Raw genomic sequence first — 19,580 nt, forward strand, 5'->3', positions numbered from 1 at the left:
TTCAGCTCGCCCCTCTGCCCTCCGGCGGCCGAAGGCGCGTTGAAGGCAGCCAGCCTCCCCTGCCCCTCCGGCCTCCTAACTTTCAACCATGGCTGTGCGCGGCTCTGCGGTGTTTTTTTCAGTTGTTTTGGGGGGTTTTGTACGCGCATGTGCCCGTGTGAAGGGTTTTGTTTTTAAGTAACCGGCTCCCTTCGCTTCTCGGCCCGGGCCCCTCGGCGCGTTGCAGCCCTCTCCGCCTCCCCAGGCTCCCAGCGCTGCGGGAGGAGGGTCGTTCCCGCCCCGCCGGAGCAGCGGCCAGGCCGCGCCTGCAATCGTTAACCGGTGGGAGGAGGCGGCACCTGCCTGCCCCGGCCCCGCGGCCCCTCCGACGGAGGGAGGGGTAGGCGGCAGACCCTCGCTGCGGCGGGGCGCGGCTGGGGGGCGGCTTTTCTCCGCTCCCCTCCGGCGGCGGGTGCCCGAGGCGCCGGTGGCCATGGCCGCCTGCTGCCTCACCGCCGAGGAGAAGGAGTCGCAGCGCATCAGCGCGGAGATCGAGCGGCAGCTGCGCCGGGACAAACGGGACGCCCGCCGGGAGCTGAAGCTGCTGTTGCTGGGTGAGTGCGGGCTGCCGCCGAGCCGCCCGCCCGTCTGCCCGCCCCGGAGCGGGGAGACACCTCGTCCCTGCGGGGCTCTGCTGGTTTGGAGGTCTCCTGCCGGTGCAGGCAGTGGCCAAAAGTTTCAGCCGGCGCTACCCTGCGTGCGGCAGGGCTGGGGAGGAGTGGCAGATTTTCATAGCCCTGTGCGCGCAGCGTTGCTGCCTGGGCAATTTTCTTTCGAGAGAAACCAAACCAAACCCAAAGGTGCGCAGGCACTGTGAGAAGGCCATGGTGTTACATACGGTGATGCTGTGGTAAGGTGTGACTGGCAAGCTCAGGAAACGGTATTTACATGCCTTACTCCGATGTGTGGCCTGTCCTGTGGCTGGGAGAGCACAGTGGTTCTTTGCACTGGTGTCCCCAGCACCATGTTGAAGGCCTCTCGGTGAGGAGCGGGGAGAGGCAGTACCAGCCTGCCTGGCCCTGCCTGCATGCTTCCGTTCAGAGCATCTCTCCTGGTGCATCATTTCTTACATCAGCCACTTGACTTTTTCAATGAGTGCTGTTTCACTGGTCGTAATTGAGCTTGGCGGAGGTGTCAGTGAGAGCTTTAGTGCAGAGGAAGTTAACAGCTTTAAGCCTTTCTAGCTGTGGCTGCTCCACGTAGATGCCAAGCACACCTACAGATAGAGTTCCTGCTGCTCTGATACCAACTGGCGTGAGGAGTGGGGGGAGCTAAGCCCACAGCAGTGGCTGAAAGAGAACAAGAAACTTGAAACCATCTGATACAGAATCTTGAGCTATGGTGAAGTAGTCTTAGTCTAGGAAAGATTTATTTTTCTGTGACAGCTGTTTATGCCCAAACAGCTTGATGCAGAAGATCTCAGGCGTCAAAGCTCCCAGTGTGGGAACATCTTCTCTTGCTGTAACCAGTGCCAGAGAAGTCTGTCTGTAGTGCAGTGAGTCGATGAGCTCATGCTGCCGTGTACCAGTGCTAACTCCCTGCCTTTAGACTCTGCCTTCATCTCTGCTGCAGATGGGTCAAGATGTAGCAGCTTGCATAATGTACCTCACCAAATAACCAACCAGGCTTAAAACAGTAAGTTTTCAGGAAGACTGAACAAAACTGTAGATCTGAAACTAAGTTTAAACAGGCTACTCTCAGTATTGAATTACAAAATTATTTTAACATGAACTGATTTAAAAAGTTGAAAACCCCAAATACTGACTCACCCTCAAGTGCCGTATGTCTGGTTTGCTGTTGCCTTTGCCTATTGCCTGTGTAGAAATCTGTGGCTGACTGATGCAACAGTCTAAACTGATGTCTGTTGGATTTTACAGTAATTATTTATAGGAAATAATTATTGTCTGTTAAAAACTGTTCTAGTGCAATGTTTAATCTGTACTGCTGACATCTTGAAAGATTGTGAAGTAACTTTTGTTCCAATTTACTTTTGTTCAGTATAATGCTCTACCTTTAAGCAGTTTAAATGTTATAATGTTTACTGTTTTCACACTTTCTTCTTTGCTTTTGGGATATCACATACTGCACAAAGTTGCTTTGCTTTAACTGAAAACACCACGGGTGTTTTTCTGTATTCATTTACTATTTTTACCAGAAAAACAGGTGAGCATGAGAACAGTTCAGTTTGTTTTGAAAAAACATAGGATTTACAAAAAAACCCCAACAACCCACAAATGAAAAAACTTACATTATTATTCTGGTGTGTAAAACACAGCTTCTCCAGCTATGTATAGCATTCTACAACTATGATTATTGTATGTTGTGCACAACAACTGGAAGAATTGTTGGTAAGGTTTGTTGGTGGAACATAAAGCAAAATATACAAATAATACTTACGGTTTGTAGTTAAGCATAATGTTACAGGTTTTTGAATAAGATATACCAGATTCTTACTGTGATTTTAGTAAAAGATGCAGGAAAGTAAATGGAAAGATAGAACCTAGTAGGCAAATCGTAAGGAGCTGCTGCATCGAGAAACTGTATACCTTCGTATCAGAGATGAGCTGAAATTTTTAACTGAGGATGGTGTCCTTAGGTAACTCCTGGCTGCATTTCAGTGGACAGCTTGGCCAACATTGTTGGGTCATGGTGGGGACAGCCCATGGACAACCAGCCCTGAGAGGCTTCCTTCTGGAGTCTAGATTTCTCCAACCCTTGATTTAATTTAGATGAAAACATTTTTCATAGCTATCTCAAAGGAAAGCTTTTGGCTAGCTTAAGCCTTAGGTTTGGTGGAGAAATTAGAGTGAAATCCCAGGTGTCTGTTAGCCACAAAGTCAAATGAGGCTATAGGTTTATTTTGAGGGCAAACCTGTCCATTACAATGTTTGAGTCCAAGTTTAAAATTGTCAGCGACTGTAATGTTAACACTGTAGAAGGCAAAAATAAGTTTGACTACTGTCTGTGTTCATCTGCTGAAGCTTGTTGCATCATAGCTTCTCCTTCCTTAAAAATTACTTTATTTGCTTGTTGCAGTGCAAAACCATCAAGGAAAACCTCAGGTGGAGCAATAGTATTAATCACTCATACAAAAAGACTGCAAACCTGTTGAAGAAGCAGTACGCTTTCAAAAGCACTTATCTGTGACAGTACTCATGGGTCTTGGAAGAATACCAAGCCTTTTTTGAAACTACCTGTTCCAATAAACAAACTAAAACTTCATTCTGACGTAGGTGGGACATTACGAGTATATGTAATAATGTAAGAAGAGTAACTTGTTTATGGTAGTAATTAAGATATTTTCTTGAATATTGATGTAACCATGTACATCCTGATATTGCAAATATACTTTAGAAAGTGTAATTTGAAGCATGTGGGTTTGTTCAATGAAAACTAAAAATGTATCTTCCTGTTTGGCAAATTTAGCGGTTCCTTTAGTCTTTTACATGATAAGAAAAAAGGTGGTTATTCTGGATTACTATCCATCCAGCAATGTTTTGTTGTCAAAACCCAGATCTTCAAGGAATGATGCAAGAGTGGCATAAACATGACTTCCCTCCTTTCCCTAGCTTGCACTCTCGGCTTCCAACTGCTCCTGTCTCAGGAGCTTCCTGAGCCACATGGGGGTTCTGAGTTTTCAGCAGCTCTCAGTGGATTCCTCTTCCATGCGTTTATCTAGCATCCTTCTGCCATCCACAGCATTTTGTGGCAGGAGATGGTTAGCTTACCTGTCTTCTGTGTCAGAAACCATGTCCTTTTGTTTTCGATTGGCCTATTCCTCTTATTTAAAACCTCTTAGTATTTGTTTTCAAAGAGACAGCAGACTGTCAGTGCCTATTCGCTTACCTCCATGCCTCTTCTGGTTTTGCAGACCTGTTATATCTCTCTTCAGCCATCTGTTTTCCAAGTTGAACCAAATAAGTGATTTTATTTTCTTCACTATGGCTATGTAGATGCATGTCAGTGAAGTGCTTATAAAGGGGGGTATGATATATTTTGAAATCTTGATTCTTCTTGAGACCTATATTGGAAAATGGCTGCTTTTATTACTTTTTTTTAATATTGTTTTTCATTTTTACCCTTGAATATCTGTTCCCTACTCCCCCCTTTTTTTTCTTTTTTTTCTTTTTTCATTTTTTCTTTTTTTTTTTTTTTGTAATTTTTTTCTTTGGCCTCCCTTTTTGGCCCTTTTTTGGGTCCTTTTGGGGGCTTTTCCCCTTTTTTTGTTTGTTTGTTTTTTCTTTTTTTCTGGCTTATTTCTTTTTTGGGGGCTTTTTTCTTTTTTTTGGATCGTTTTCCTTTGTGTTTTCTGCCCCACCAGTCAAATGCATCAGGGTTTCCCTCTTGAGAGTGGTTGCAGATGTGGATAGAGGTCAAATTGTTCCATAGTACTGAGACCTTTTGCAGAATGGACCCCATTTTGGGCATTATGGGTTCCTAATAAAGAGTCCATTAAAAACTCTTCATTAAAAGGGATTTGTTGCTGGGAGAAGTGGGCATATAAAAAAAACCCCAAAAAACCAAAAAACCAAATCCAAAAAACAAAACCCAAACCAAAATGAAATAAATGTAGTGGCTAACAGGACAAATGTTGTATTCTTTTCCTGGTAGCTTCTAAGAAGTTTAATTTATAAGTAAATATTTAAGTTATGATTGTGAATAAAACTTAAGTGTAAAACCTCTAAGCATGGGGAAGATAATGCTGCTTATGAACACACATAACTGTCTGTAGGTAAGCTCAGGTGGTCCTGCTGAAGGCCCTATGAGTCAAGTCAAGTGGATTTTCTTCCAGCCTGCATCATTATAATGGCCGGGTGTGGAGGGGGTCATGTTTGAAGTCAGTTTGAGCCAGTGCTCTGTGATAAGCCATGTTAAGGTAGAACATCTGCTCTTTCTAGGGCTTGTATAATGCAGAGATGCATTTGGGGGCGGTAATCCAGAGCAGTTTTAAGAAATTATATATAAAGATGGTAAACCAGCAGTACATTGACTCCTGATTGGAAGTAGGAAAATCTCCAACCAGACAAGACCACGACAGATTTTAGTGGAATAAGATTGCACTTTTGATAGACATGCTGTTGTAGGCCTTCATTTTCTTTTAAGAACTTGGAAGAGTTTACATTGATCATACCACATGTGGGTTATCTATGAACCACTTTTTTTTTTTTTTTTTTTTTTTAATTTTAGGCTATGTTTTGGCAAGGAGAAAGAACAGAAAACAGAATCAGACTTTACTGAAAGCTTTAGTGTCATGCATGGGATACTGTAGTCACTTAACAACTTTCCTGTTTAAAATACAAGGTTAACAGAGGAAATTATGAAGCTGTAAGACTGAATCATGCACTACCGTCATTCGGTTCAGGGTTTCTAAGGTAGTAAGGGAATTGACCTGCACTACTTTATGCATTTTTTAGAGAAGTGTCGTATATTTTTAGAGAGAGTGAGCACAAGTGTGCAGATTTTGGCTGGCTTCTAACTGCAGCAGGAAGTTCTGTGGAGGCTCATCTGATTATAAGGACTGGACAATGCTCTGAAATATGTGATAGAATCTTTCTGTGGGATCTGTCTTCCCAGTTCTGCCAAAAAAGAATGAATTTCTAAACATACTCAGCTACAATCTAGTATGAAACAGTCCAGTTTTACATTTTCATTTACAGTCGGGTGTGCAGACAGAAGCACTGTTCAATACAGTATTGAACCAGGAACTTCCATACAGGTAGATGAAGCGCATTGTGGCATTCATTGCAGTAGCAAGACACCTCTTTGGACCTTTTGTTTCCTTAAAAGAAGTAATTACACTTCTACAGGAAGCACAAATTAATCTCTCTGAGAATAGGAAAGTTCTAGATGTGTCAGCACAGTTAACTTTTTTGATGGCACAGAATAGGCTGACATCCATGGATACGGTAAAATACAAATTTTTATTTCTGAGTAGTAGCATAGGAATAAGAAACCAGTCTACAATGAAACTGATTTGAATTTGCACAAGTAAGAAAGGTATGGAAATATATCCATACTAGTCTAGTCATGGTAGAGTCCATGTTACCAAAGTCCTTAGTAGATTTGTCGATGTTAATCTAAACCAGCGGACTATATAAATTAATCTGAAACAAACATCTTTGGATTTAATATAGGCTCAAAGAAGCAAGACTGAGCGTCTAGAGTGAAGAGGATTTTTTTCTCAGCACCTAATGGCCTTCCATGTTGGTTTGTCAGTTTTCTGCTGCAGCTCTCACTGGATTGTAATTACCAGAAACGTTTTGGTCTTCCATTTTGAATGTGGGTTTTATGCATCATTTTTATTACTGTCAGTAACCACATCTGTCTGTGGTGAATGAAAGGCTGGTAAAAACCTAAGAGCTGAGACAGAGCTGAGTTAATTAGTGAGCATGACTGTACCTGAACATCATGTAGCATTGGAGGGCACAGTCAGGGAAGGCATATTAGCCTGTGAAACTCCATAATTCATTGCAAATACAGACACGAGAAAAAACTGCTGCTGTGCCTCAGCTCCACACTGTTAACTGGCAATAATGGCTCTTGTTTTACCTTCCCCAGATATGTGCACTACAGGACTGCTTATATCCTAGGTCATGAGGGCATATGTGATAGTGATTGCTTGCTTTTCTGCAGCCTTCCTCCTCCAAGCTGTCTGCCTGCCTTTGTCAGACATGTTTACTGTATCTGTCTTGGTTTCCGTGAACAGATTTTATAAAAAGCTGAGGAATGCCTCTGCTTATCTACCTGGTAAATTCGTTCTTTTTCTTTCCTATCATCTGTTTGAAAATTAGTACCAAGAAGAAACAGTGTAAAACTAATCTAACTTGAATAGATGCAAAGAGAGGAGGCTGTCTTAGTTCAAGGAATAATATTTTGACATGAATGTCATTAATTCTTGTTCATTTTGTTTTAGTAGTTTGCTAACACAGGATTCCCAAAATTGAGTCTAGCGAAAACTGATGCAATGAACAAGTGCTGTTATGTCTTGAGATTCTGATGATACAGTATGGTTCCTAAGAGTCGATGAGATAATCCATTTCTTTAGCAGCCAATCTGAGCAAGTACTTGATACAAATCAATTTCAGTAGCCACAAGCTTCATCATGATGAGCAGTGATAGAATATTTACAAACTGTTTGCATTGTGCGTGGCTGACTGGCATCATGAATTCCAGAGATAATGTAAGCATATGTAAGAATAGCGCTATCACTATACAAATATGTCTTCATTCTTAATTATTTCCGAATCATATTACAGATAGTTGGATCAAGGTAGCATCCTTTTTTAAGTTAGAAGCACTCAATGTGCTTTATTATTGAGAACCTGATTTTGCAGGGCTGAAGGTAGACTAGTCCCTGGATGAACATGCTGGGTGGCAAAACTCATCATAATTTACAACAACTAAGTCAAGCCTTTGCTTAAATTTTTGCCCATCAGTATATGTGACAAGACAGTAATTTTAGTTGAACTGGATTTTATTTCTGAGAAAGATATGTTGAAGCTATCGAATGATAATTAATTCTCCCCATGTACCTTTTAATTAAAACAGCCTTTCTGCTCTTTGAATAGAACAATTTAAATCTTTCTGTCAACATTATGATTATGCACTTGTAAATGTTTTAAGGATTGTGTTAAGATAACATTCCTTTGTTTGGAAGTTTAGCAAAATGATCATTAAATGCCAGTGCTTTATGCCAAAAACATATTTTGTCTTCACTGGGTATTAGTTGAAAAGGCCAGTTATTTTCTAGCTCTAGTATGCTCTGTTCTTCATTTTGGGAGAATTTCACTGTGGTGTTTCTAGTTGATGCCATCATTATCAAAACATGAAAGAATTTTTTTTCTTTTTAATGTTCGGAGGGATAGTAGTTACTAGACAACTAGGAGCAGCTGTTGTAACAAAACAAGCATAATACTTTGAGGAGGAAAAGGATCGCATGGCTTTGTTGCCTTTGGTTTTGCATTACATGGTATACAAAACCCACAGGTATACGAAACCCATGAAGCATTACTTTGGGAGGGCAGAGATCAGTAGTGAGGAGATGAGGACATGATCTGTTGAGACCGTTTGCTACCTTTGTAAGGTCCCAAAAGGGTAATCCACTGAAAGGGATAAAGTGGCATCCCTGTAATTCTTCTATAAAGTGACATCTTACGGTTGAGCATTTTTGCTTTTTGGTGTGCCATCATTTTTCGAGATAGCTAATGTTCATCCTTCATGTTCCTTGAAGAAAGCAACAGAACAGAATAAAGGAGAAAATGCAATTGTTTTTTTTTCTGTGACTGGTATACTAAAGGAAGATAATTGGATATTTTTTTTCATTTCATTCCATCTGGCATTGTTTCCAAAGGAAATAATAGCATAACAGGCAAGACAAAATTAGAATTTTCTGAAATTATTGTTTTACTTAAAAGGGATGTTAGCGAGCAGTATAATGTAATCATCTCTACCTCTCTACAAGAGAAAGAATGAAGACATGAACAATTGTATTTTAATGACAATGCCATTAAATCTTCTATTAACTGCTAAGTGATTCTTGTTAGGATTGCCTTCAGATTACTTTCTTTTACCATATTTGCTTCATTGTTCTTTGTACAAAAATAGGTTACTTTTTTGCCTAATATTAGTGGAAAGAAGTAAATCAAGTAGTATATCTTTCTGCTTTGAAACTGAAACACAAGGACTAGCTTAAAGTGCGTGCTCAGGATTCCACAGCTCCCCCATTATGCAGGACCACCATGTATGAAGCACTGGGCACTGCACTAAGGTAAGTGAATGTGGGAGCCTATACATTGCAGATTTTGATTTTGAAGCACCAAGGAACTGTAGCTTAAAACTAAAGCCTGACTCTTGGTTGAATTTCTCTCTGAGCAGCAGTAACTGGGTGAACTAAGCAATAAATGGTTTCATTTGCACAAAGGAAACTCAATAGTGCATATGTTCATTTTATCCAATTTGCTGTGATTCATGCAGTCCTTGTTATGACTTCAATACTAACCCTTTCCCAGTGAATGACCTGTTTGACTGTTCAAATATATTCATAAATTGCCCTGTAATATCATGATGGTATTTTGCTCATATGGTTTAACTAGATCTGATAAAATGATGACCTGCTGTTTTTTAATAATCTGTGTAATACTCATTACTCATATATCTAGCTGGCTGCCTTCCCTTTTACCTCCAGAATAACTTAGAACCAATGAAAGTACCCAAAGAAGGCAAGGACTGCTGTATGCTATTCCTTTACCTTCTTTTCATAGTTTAAGGGTGGCTGTTCCACATGTTTATTGATTCATAGCTACTATTAAACACACATTTTTGTCAAAAAAATATTTAGCAAAGTCTGTTTTGTTTCAACAAGTCACTTTTTTTCCCACTACATAAACAGAAAACCTCTCCAAGTAATGGACGTTGATTTTATGCCTAGCAAGTTAAAATTTGATTCAAGTAAATAAAATCTTATTATAAAATTAAAATCTGATTACAATAAAGCGCATAGGAAATCTGAGGAAAGAAATTACTGGTAAATAACAGGTAACTACTAATCTATTTTACCCAAATACTTCCCTATTTTCAGTAAGTAAATTGATCTAACCTGTGATCAGGTTAGATCACAGGGTTCTGAAGAAAGATTTTGATTTCTTTTCTTAGCAGATGACAGAAGAAAAAAAAGTGAAAAGTTAGGTCATATTTAATTGCTGAAACTTGGCAAGTAGCTCTCAAACTTTTGTCGGTTGTGTATTTTAAACTTTGTGCTAAACTTTGAGCTGCCTTGTATCTTAATGCTTTTCTGTAGTTACTATGCTTTGCCTCACATCTGTTGCCTGTATAAAATTCTGTGTAAATTGTTTTTATGAAGTGTACATATAACTTTATTTGCAGTATTTCTTGAAAGAGTAAGCTAACTTTTCAGTGTGCCTGTCAGAGTGTGGTTTTCTACCTTTGCCCTTTTCCACTTCTCAGATATATTGCTTGGTGTTTGACTGTTGACTAGAACTCTTTCTTTGTTAAATAGGGACAGTAATCTGCTTTTATTTAACTGAAATATTGTGCATATGAAGTCTTCCATCAGTTCCTATGGAAAGCAGTTTGCAATGTCAGCGCTGAAAGTGCTGTAAGATACAGTTGAAAAACAAATGTGCCAGCATATGGCAGCCCGTTATGAAAAAGCTGTACATCAGAGTCATAGAGTGATATTACAATTTCTTGGACATTCCAGTTTCCACTGCTGCGTAGTTAACCCAGAGTGATAATTGCAACATAGGAAACATTCAAATTATTTTCCCATCACTTCTATTTGCAAAGTTTTCACTGATACATGGGTTGAAGACAGAGCACAGAGAGGGGGCACTTTCCACTTAAAACATGTACACTTAAAGCACATATTATCAAAAACAGTGTGAAAAAAATGTTAAATGGTAAAAAGATAGTTACGTAGTGTTTTCCAGTCTCTGCTTAGCACAGCAATAGTCATGTTTTAGATATGTTAGAGTTAGGAGGTTTTGTCCAAAACATAAGGAAAAAGGGGCAAGATTTGATAATGTGTGTATATCTTGTTTCTTTTAAGTTTGGTTTTAGGAAAATTAAATTTGAGGCCTCTTTAACTCAAATAGTACAAATTAAGTATACATGCTTTTAAACAAAAATCAAAACATAAAGGCCAGTTTCATTAGCTGTAATTTTGTTTCTGCGTTGTCAAATGTCCTTTTAAAAAGCTGTCCTTTTCCAGTTGATTGACTACTCACTATTTTGTACATATCTTCTAATACTCATACTCTTCTAATAAAGTCATCATATGAAATAACACAGGGATGATTAACTTTCTCTAGATAGCGTTCTGAACTGTAAATAGGAAAATAGCCTGTGCCTGAAAATGAATTGCTATCGGTTTTTGGGTTTTTTTTTTGGTGGCTGGGGAGAGTCGGCTTTGCTGTCTCAACATAGTTCATGGTACTATGGTACCACATGGTAGTAATGGTAACTATATATGTGTTTTAAATTAAACTCAAATTTGTTTCTTTCAAATATATTTACACTGGTTCTATTTAACCTGCAATTTTATCGCCCCCAGCCTGTAGTTATGAAAACAAAAATTAATAGGAATGAAGCAGCTTTGGTAAGAATCGATTCCTTCAATGTGAAAACATTCTGTGTTTTTCATTACAGTAGAGGTAGAAATGGTGTGAATGATATTGTGGGAGACAATGCTGTCTATCATATTGCATATTCAGTTTCAGACTTTAAAGCACTGATGCTCTTTCTGCAGGCAGAGCTCTCGGCAGGTAATACAGGATTCTCTTTTGAAAACTATCCTTTCTGTGCGATGTTTTCTACAATGGTGGCACAGGTCAGGAGATTTTTGCAAAAACCTTTGTGCACAGTGACACTGCTGTTCTTTGTAATTATCTTCTCTCATCATTATGTAATTTCAATGTGATTATGTTAGGAAGTTGGATTTAGCTTACAGAATTATTTTTCAAAACAGTCCAACTTTCTGAGAGAAAATTGAGTGTGCTTGTAATGAATACTAAATATGAGTTAATAAAAATTTATTAAAGTTCAGGAATACATTGAGATATTTCATTATTGAAATTCTGCTGGGTTTCTCAGTAGTAATGCTCCTCAGTACTGAAACGACAATTTTTACTATGAAAGTATTAGTTTAATGATGACACCTTTTTCTCTCTCAGTGAGCTAGAGCTGAAATAGCTTGTTGGAGATACCTTCAGTTTGAAGATAGCAAATGAAGGTATTCCGTGGAAGAAAAATTAGTGTAAAATAATGTTTAAATTAAAATGAAGAATGAGTTTCTATGTGTATTACATACATGTAATGTTTTGTGGTTCCACTGCTAGTCCCAGGTCTCCTGTAGTTAATTTCTGTAAAATGTGATTACTTTCCTAGTGCTTGTACTTGTGCCCATCTTCTGCTGAAAAAGCATTAGATCTTTATGCAGAGCATTTTGGAAATACCTGTAGTTAGCTACTGGTTGGAAACTGCGTGGAACACTAACTAAAAAATATGTCATAAAATAAGCTTTTAAAAAAAAACCCAAACCCCAAAACCCCCACCAAAACCAAAACAACTTACAAGTAAATACTTTTTAGACCTAAATATTTCCAAGTAATTGTGCCAAGCACTTGTCCATAATCATAGTATATATTTTAAAAAGCAAGTAAGTTCCCAACCTGATATAGTTTCTTTGGTAGGAAAGGCCAAACAATTCATTGTAGCCCTTAGGACATATCCATTTCACAATTCCTAGCTTTGTGTTTGAAATGAAAATGTGTCTTGTATAAAATCTTGGCATTCATTACCCAAGCAGGAAGCTTTTATACTTAACTTTGTTTTATTGCTACTTGACAATCTGAAAGCCACGTGTCAGCCTGTGTTTTTTTCTGACAGAGCACCTTCTGTGATACTGTGATGTAACCTCCACGGCAGGAGCTGGTATCCCTTACTTGACAGACACATAGGGGCCCTAGTTTCCAGCTGAAATTCTTAAATGGTGGCCTAATGGATGTAAAACCAAGGAGTTTGCAAACCTATATTTGGGAGGAGTTCCTGCCAATCCCATAGTGCAGAGTTGCCAGACCTCTTCTCTGCATATGCATTAATGTACTGTAGGTTTTCCTTTTTCTTTTTTTTTTCTTTCTCCCAGTCACAGCGCAGTTCTTGCCATCTGAATGTGTACTGTCACCTCCAAGCACAGCTGTATCAGCAGGTTGCTGTAAAATGACACCTGAAAAGTCCAGTTCTTATTGCTAGGAGAAAGAAGAAAGGGAGCGCATATGTTGCTTAGAATTATGAACTGACCCGAGCACTGGCAGTCTGTCCCTGAGATTAAAACGGTCATAATTTCCCATGCAAAAGTAGTGAGGCCCTGTAAAATATCAGGATGGCAGTTCATTTAGAGTAGACCTGCCTACCATCCTGTTACCACATAAGACAGAGAGATTTCAAACCTCTGCTCTTATTTTGAAATTGTTTATGTTCTGAAACTCCAGATACGTGAGTTAAAGCCAGTTCTTACAAATTTAGGAATATGTCTTCTATATAGTGTCAGTAGGGTAGGCCCAATGAATTTAGATGTTCAGGTGACATGAGTGTTATTTTCCTTCAGGGTGCATTTTTTTAAATAAAATGAATCATTAAATGGGTATGTTTTTAAAGGGCAGCAGTTTCTTACAAAATTGTTTTTAATTTTAACATAAAATAGTCTGCTATTGTACTCCATGCAAAGTACTATTTAGTACTTTTAAACTTAATGCAGCAGAATTTTTTTTAATGAGATGTACTTATCTCTGTAAAACTAGAAAAAAATAATTTTAAATTTGAAGTTGTTTTATTTTGCACTATTGTGTCTTGGGTTTTATTCTTGTTCTTTATCAATGCAGTCTTCAACAATGTTTAATTTGGTAGTCCCTCACACTTTCAATCCTGCAGTTCTCATCAGCTAATTATTTTTAATACCTGGATGTTTGAAAATCCCATTTTAAGCACTGGGAATGATGAACAAGGGATCTTTTGGGGATTGCATGTTACTTGAGTATTTTATTTGTCTATGTGGAGAAACAGCGGGTGCTCTGTGAAATGCAGACTAAACAGAGGAGCCTGTTTAGTACTTGCTGTCTTTTATTTGCAAATCATGTATGTAAAGTATTTCACACATTTGAGCTTAGAGGTACACACATTAAATACAAAACAGTATTGCTGGTGTATAGAGGATTAATAGAGAATGATGATAATGGGAAGGGAATGCTGGTACAGTATTTCACTGGCTTGTTTCAAACCTTAACTCAAACATTTCTGAATTATGAACTATGAAAACAGGTGAGATAGATAGGGGGAATGTGTATTGATACTATTAGTATCTAGCATAAAAAACATGTAGTAGTTTAATCACAGAGGTCTAATATTTTGCTGCTTTGGAACAGATTAGGGTACTGTATATCTCTGTCGTGGTTTAGCCCCAGCCAGCAGCTGAGCATCACGCAGCCACTCACTCACTCCCCCCCTCCTCCTCCCCCCCCCACATTGGTATGGGGAGAGGAATGGGAAAGAAAAGGCAAGACCTGGTGGGTTGGTATGAGGACTGGGATAGCAAAGGGAGAGGGGAAAACAAAACTAAACAGTACTTACCAAGTACACAAAACTGGTGATACACAGTGCAGTTTCTCACCCAAGGACCGTACAACACAGACTGCACACTCAGACCCGTCCGGAAACTGCGCTGTCCCCAAGCCACGCATCCTGGAAAATGCTGCTGCTCCTCCCCAGCTAGCCCCCCTTTTATACTGAGCATGATGTCACATGGTATGGAATACCCCCTTTGGCAAGTTTGGGTCACTTGTCCTGTCTGTGTCCCCTCCCAACTCCTTGCACACCCCCAGCCATCCCGCTGGCAAGGCGCTGCGAGAAGCAGAAAAGGCCTTGGCTCTGTGTAAGCACTGCTCAACAACAACAGGTCCATATAACAAAAACATCTCTATATTATCAACCCTGTTTCCAGCACAAATCCAAAACAGAGCCCCATACCAGCTACTGTGAAGAAAATGAACCCTCTCAGCTGAAACCAGGACAGTCTTTTATTACCTTCTGGGGAAAATACTGTGCATATGACCAAGTATACTGTTGTGTGGGTCTACTTTTTAATTATTTTCTGGAAGAGCTATTGGGCATTTTGGAGCTCAGCACTTCTTTGCTAGTAACATTTGCTGTAATCAGGCTGTGGTTTTGATCATTTGACAGTTCATTAGGGTCAGTCTCCAGGAGATCAGTAAGTAAATTTTATCCTAACTCCATGATTTGTGCAAGTACATATCTAGCATTGGATAAAGCAGTTGAATGGCTTCCGCTGTGCTGAGTGTGCTTTAGACTTAGACTGCAATTCCTAACTAGTATTTGTTTTACCAAGTAATTAGTTTTTGTAACTAGTATTTATTTTACCTAGGAATTAAAACCAGCAGGGGAAGTCAAGGACAACAAGAAGTGCTTTTTCAAATACATAAAAAGGAAGACTAGAGAAAATGTGGGCCTGCTGCAGAATGAGGTGGGTACCCTGGTGATGGAGGATACAGAGGAGGCAGAGTTACTGAATGCCTTCTTTGCTTCAGTCTTTACTGCTAAGATCAGCCCTTAGGAAACCCAGACCCTGGAGGTAGGAGAGAAAGTCTTGTGAAAGGAAGACCTTCCCTTGATCAAGGAGGATCAGGTTAGAGAACATGTAGGCAAACTCGACCTCCACAAATCTATGGGCACTGATGAGATGCACCCACGAGTGCTCAGGGAGCTGGCAGATGTTATTGCTATGCCAGTCTCCACCATCTTCGAAAGGTCATGGAGAACAGGAGTGGTGCCTGAGGACTGGAGGAAAGCCAATGTCACTCTGGTGTTCAAAAAGGACAAGAATGAGGACCCAGAAAACTGCAGGCCAGTCAACCTCCCCTCCATCCCTGGAAAGGGGATAGAACACCTTATTCTGAGGGTCATCAATAAGCACATGGAGGAGGAGACGGTTATTGGAAGAGGTCAACATAGATACAACAAGGGGAAATCATGCCTGACCAATCTAATAGCCTTCTATGATGGCATGACAGGCTGGGTGGATGAGAGGAGAGCAGTGGATGTTGTCTACCTTGACTTCAGCAAGGCTTTTGATACCATCTCTCATAACATCCTCATAGGCAAGCTTAGGAAGCGTGGGTTGGATGAGTGGGCAGTGAGGTGGGTAGAGAACTGGCTGAATGGCAGAGCCTAGAGGGTTGTGATAAGCGGCGCAGAGTCTAGTTGGAGGCCTGTAGCTAGTTTTGTGCCCCAGGAGTGAGTACTGGGTCCACTCTTATTTAACATATTCATCATTGACCTGGATGAGGGGACAGAGTGTACCCTCAGCAAGTTTGCTGATGATACAAAACTGGGTGGAGTGGCCGATACACCAGAAGGCTGCGCTGTCATTCAGCAAGAGCTTGACAGGTCAAAGAGTTGAGCAGAGAGGAACCATATGAAATTCAGTAAGGGCAAGTGTAGGGTCCTGCACCCAGGGAGGAATAACTCCAGGCACCAGTACAGGTTAGGGGTTGACCTGCTGGGAAGCAGCACGGCAGAGAAAGGACCTGGGAGTCCTGGTGGACAGCGAGCTCCCCATGAGCCAGCAATGTGCCCTTTGTGGCCAAGAAGGCCAATGGTATCCTGGGGTGCATTAAGAAGAATGTGGCCAGCAGGTCAAGGGAGGTTATCCTCCCCCTCTACTCTGCCCTGGTGAGGCCACGTCTGGAATATTGTGTCCAGTTCTGGGCTCCCCAGGTCCAGAAAGGCAGGGAACTCCTGGAGAGAGTCCAGCAGAGGGCAACAGAGATGATGAGGGGACTGGAGCGTCTGCTGTATGAGGAAAGGCTGAGAGAGCTGGGTCTGTTTAGCCTGGAGAAGAGAGGACTGAGAGAGGATCTCGTCAATGCTTGTAAATATCTAAAGGGTGGATGTCTAGAGGAAGGTGCCAGACTTCTCAGTGGTGCCCAGTGACAGGGCAAGGGGCAATGGGCACAAACTGGAACATAGGAAGTTCCATCTGAAAATGAGGAAAAACTTCACTTTGGGGGTGACAGAGCAGCGGAACAGTTTGCCCAGAGAGGTTGTGGAGTCTCCTTCTCTGGAGATATTCAAAACCCTCCTGGATGCAATCCTGTGCTACCTGCTGTATGTGATCCTGCTTTATCAGGGGGGTTGGACTAGATGATCTCCAGAGGTCCCTTGCAACCCTTACCAATCTGTGAATCTGTAATTTACCATTGCTAGGATTAATTGTGGCTATATGCTGGAATAACATATATATTTTAATCACTTTTGCTTTGTAAAACTAATCTGTCTGTTATTTATGTTCACATGTGAAATTCAGGGAGATTTGTGGAGGTATTTTTTCATGCTCATGTATTAGAAATATTTAATTCAAGAACTGTTCTTAAGTGTCAGAAAGACCTAACTGTAGAAATAGTCTCAGAAACTCCTATGAAGGCTGCATTGATTAGATGAAATAATTGTAACTCAGGTTACTTAGAAGCTTGCCTTAGACTTTAATATTAGTATGATTTTTCTCAGAACAATTTTGTTTGACTACCGTTTTGAACTTGCTGCTCCTTTATGACTGCTCTTTTTTGATGGGCCACCCACTAAACCATTTCTACCTTCTGGTAAATTATGTGGAAGTAATCTTTACCATATTTATCTTGTCTCTAAATTGTTTTTTGGCTATTTATCTGTTACTTCTGGGTCTGGAGTAGGGTTCTACAGTTGATTCTAAGTGCTGCAGTGCTATGCATAATGTATATTGAAAAGGTTAGCTATAGACTTGTGTGTACCCGTAAGGGCCTGCATGGGTTTGGAGGCTATTATTTTTCTTCACTGCAAACCGTACCCACTAGATCTGAGTTAGAGTAATTTCCTTAGGAGGATTAAAACTCTGCATCAGGAACGCTGATTTATTCTCCTCTTAGCCTCTTTGATAAGATCTTTCCAGCTGTGCTCAGTTTAATACAACAGCCACAGGAGAGCAAATATTAACAGGTTGACATATGTTTATATTCTTTGAGGCCAGGCTATAAAAGATACTTCTTACTATTATTTCTTGTACTCTTGTTGGGGGAAGAGTAGGGAGCATCTATTGCTTTGCTCTTTGAGTTCAAATGTTAATAGTAACTGTTTTCGTTTCAGTTCACAGTGGTTTTGCCTAAGCTCATGACCTCAAATCCTGTTTAGTTTTTTGCCAGTTCATATGGATGTATATTATTATGTTTTGAATGGATTTATACTATTGTATTTGCATGTCACTGGATACAGTCACCTTCTAATGTCCCTTAAGAAATTTGTAATAGTTTCTTCTTATACTGACAATCTTTTGAGAAGTTCTTCAACCTCCTGAGTGCCCATGAAAAACAGTTCCCTTTCATAATGTAGTTGTATTTCTTGGCTAAGGTGTAAGTTTGCACAACACCCTCTATCTCAGTATTAATCCTAGTATTCACATCATAAATACAAGTGTTCCATGAGGGCTTTCAGCGGTTAAAATTAAGTTTAAGAAGGGTTTGGTACTGTAGCTGGTTTTTGGCTTCTGCTTAGGTTCTTAGCATTAAATTCTTATGCTGTTTCTTAGTTATGCCCTACAAGGTGCTGGTTTCTTTGAGGTTTGGCAGTGGTTGCAGGTTCAAAGCCTAAGTCTGAACTTAGAAGTCTAAACCTAAAACATGTTGGATAACTATGTGTTAGATGGTAGGAGCTGTGGAGAACAGTGTATGTACAACAGATGCTTAAGGAAGCCTGAAGGAAGGATGATAAGTATTAAGTAAATTTGTACAAGTGTTACATAATTTGACACTTTAATTTAGTGATCAAACTTGCCATTGTAGTGGTACCTGTTAGATGTAAATCTAAAATGGTCTGTAAAATAGTGAGGGATATTATGGTCGTAAGTGCTTGCAGGTGGTTGGATATACATCCAGCAGCATGTGGTGCATTACTGGGAAACTTCCTAGCCTGGTATGGCCCTTGGACTATTACCCACTATTACCCTGGGACTGAGGGAGGATCTCATCAATGCTTTAGCAGGGGGATTGGACTAGATGATCTCCAGAGGTCCCTTGCAACCCTTACCAATCTGTGAATCTGAAAAATGTGGGCCTAGGAAGAGAAAGTTCCGGGGAGACCTTATTTCAGCCTTCCAGTACCTAAAGGGGGCCTACAGAAAATCTGGAGATGGATTGTTTATGAGGTCATGTAGTGATAGGACAAGGGGTAATGGCTTTAAATTGAAGGAGGGTAGATTTAGGTTAGATATTAGGAAGAAATTCTTTACTGTGAAGCAGTGGAACAGGTTGCCCAGAGAGGTTGTGGGACCCCCATCCTTGAAAGTGTTCAAGGCCAGGTTGGATGGGGCTTTGCCCCACCTGGTCTGGTGGAGAGTGTCCCTGCCCATGGCAGGGATGGTTGGAGCTGGATGATCTTTGAGGTCCCTTCCAACCCAAACCATTCTATGATTAATTGTAGCAAGAAAACTGCCAACTGTTGAGTTTTAAAATAAAGTAAGAGCCTTAAGAAATGTATTATACAAATACAACCATGTCTTCTCCTCCCCAGAAAACTTTATTTCACTGGTAAAAATGCATCCACAGTTATCGTACCCATTTGAGCCAGAATTAGCAACTACCCACCAAATTCAATGAGCTCTGATTTTAAGCTTTTGATATAATAATGAAGGTAAATCCCTCAGTCTCACTTTGAAAAATTTGTGTGCTCAGGAGAACTACCCTGGCTAGAGTTGGGCCATATACCAGAGAACTTTGCTATACCATAGCATAAAACTGCAAAAAAAGAGAGACAGACATACATACAAGTTCTACTGAAATTTTTTTTTAAAATCAAGTCGGCTGACTGCTTGTGTAAATTTATGTCCTGTTGGCACAAGCACTGAGTGTAGCTTTCTTAATACTGGCTCTTCTTCCTTGACCTGAAGGGGAAAGGACCAGAGAAGTGTCAGCCACTAGTCTTTTTGG

General features: G+C 40.3%; 1 protein-coding gene across 1 annotated transcript in view; it reads left to right on the plus strand.

Moving 5' to 3' along the window:
- Positions 1 to 336: 336 nt before the first annotated feature.
- LOC104635833 (guanine nucleotide-binding protein subunit alpha-14) overlaps positions 337 to 19,580 on the plus strand; it is an 88,766-nt gene continuing 69,522 nt past the window's right edge. Inside the window, exon 1 of the mRNA XM_075740899.1 lies at positions 337 to 593. Coding sequence (XP_075597014.1) covers positions 473 to 593 — 121 coding nt within the window. The 5' untranslated portion in view covers positions 337 to 472. The remainder of the gene's footprint in view (positions 594 to 19,580) is intronic.

The sequence above is a fragment of the Balearica regulorum genome, chromosome Z, assembly GCF_011004875.1.
Source record: "Balearica regulorum gibbericeps isolate bBalReg1 chromosome Z, bBalReg1.pri, whole genome shotgun sequence".
NCBI lineage: Eukaryota > Metazoa > Chordata > Aves > Gruiformes > Gruidae > Balearica > Balearica regulorum.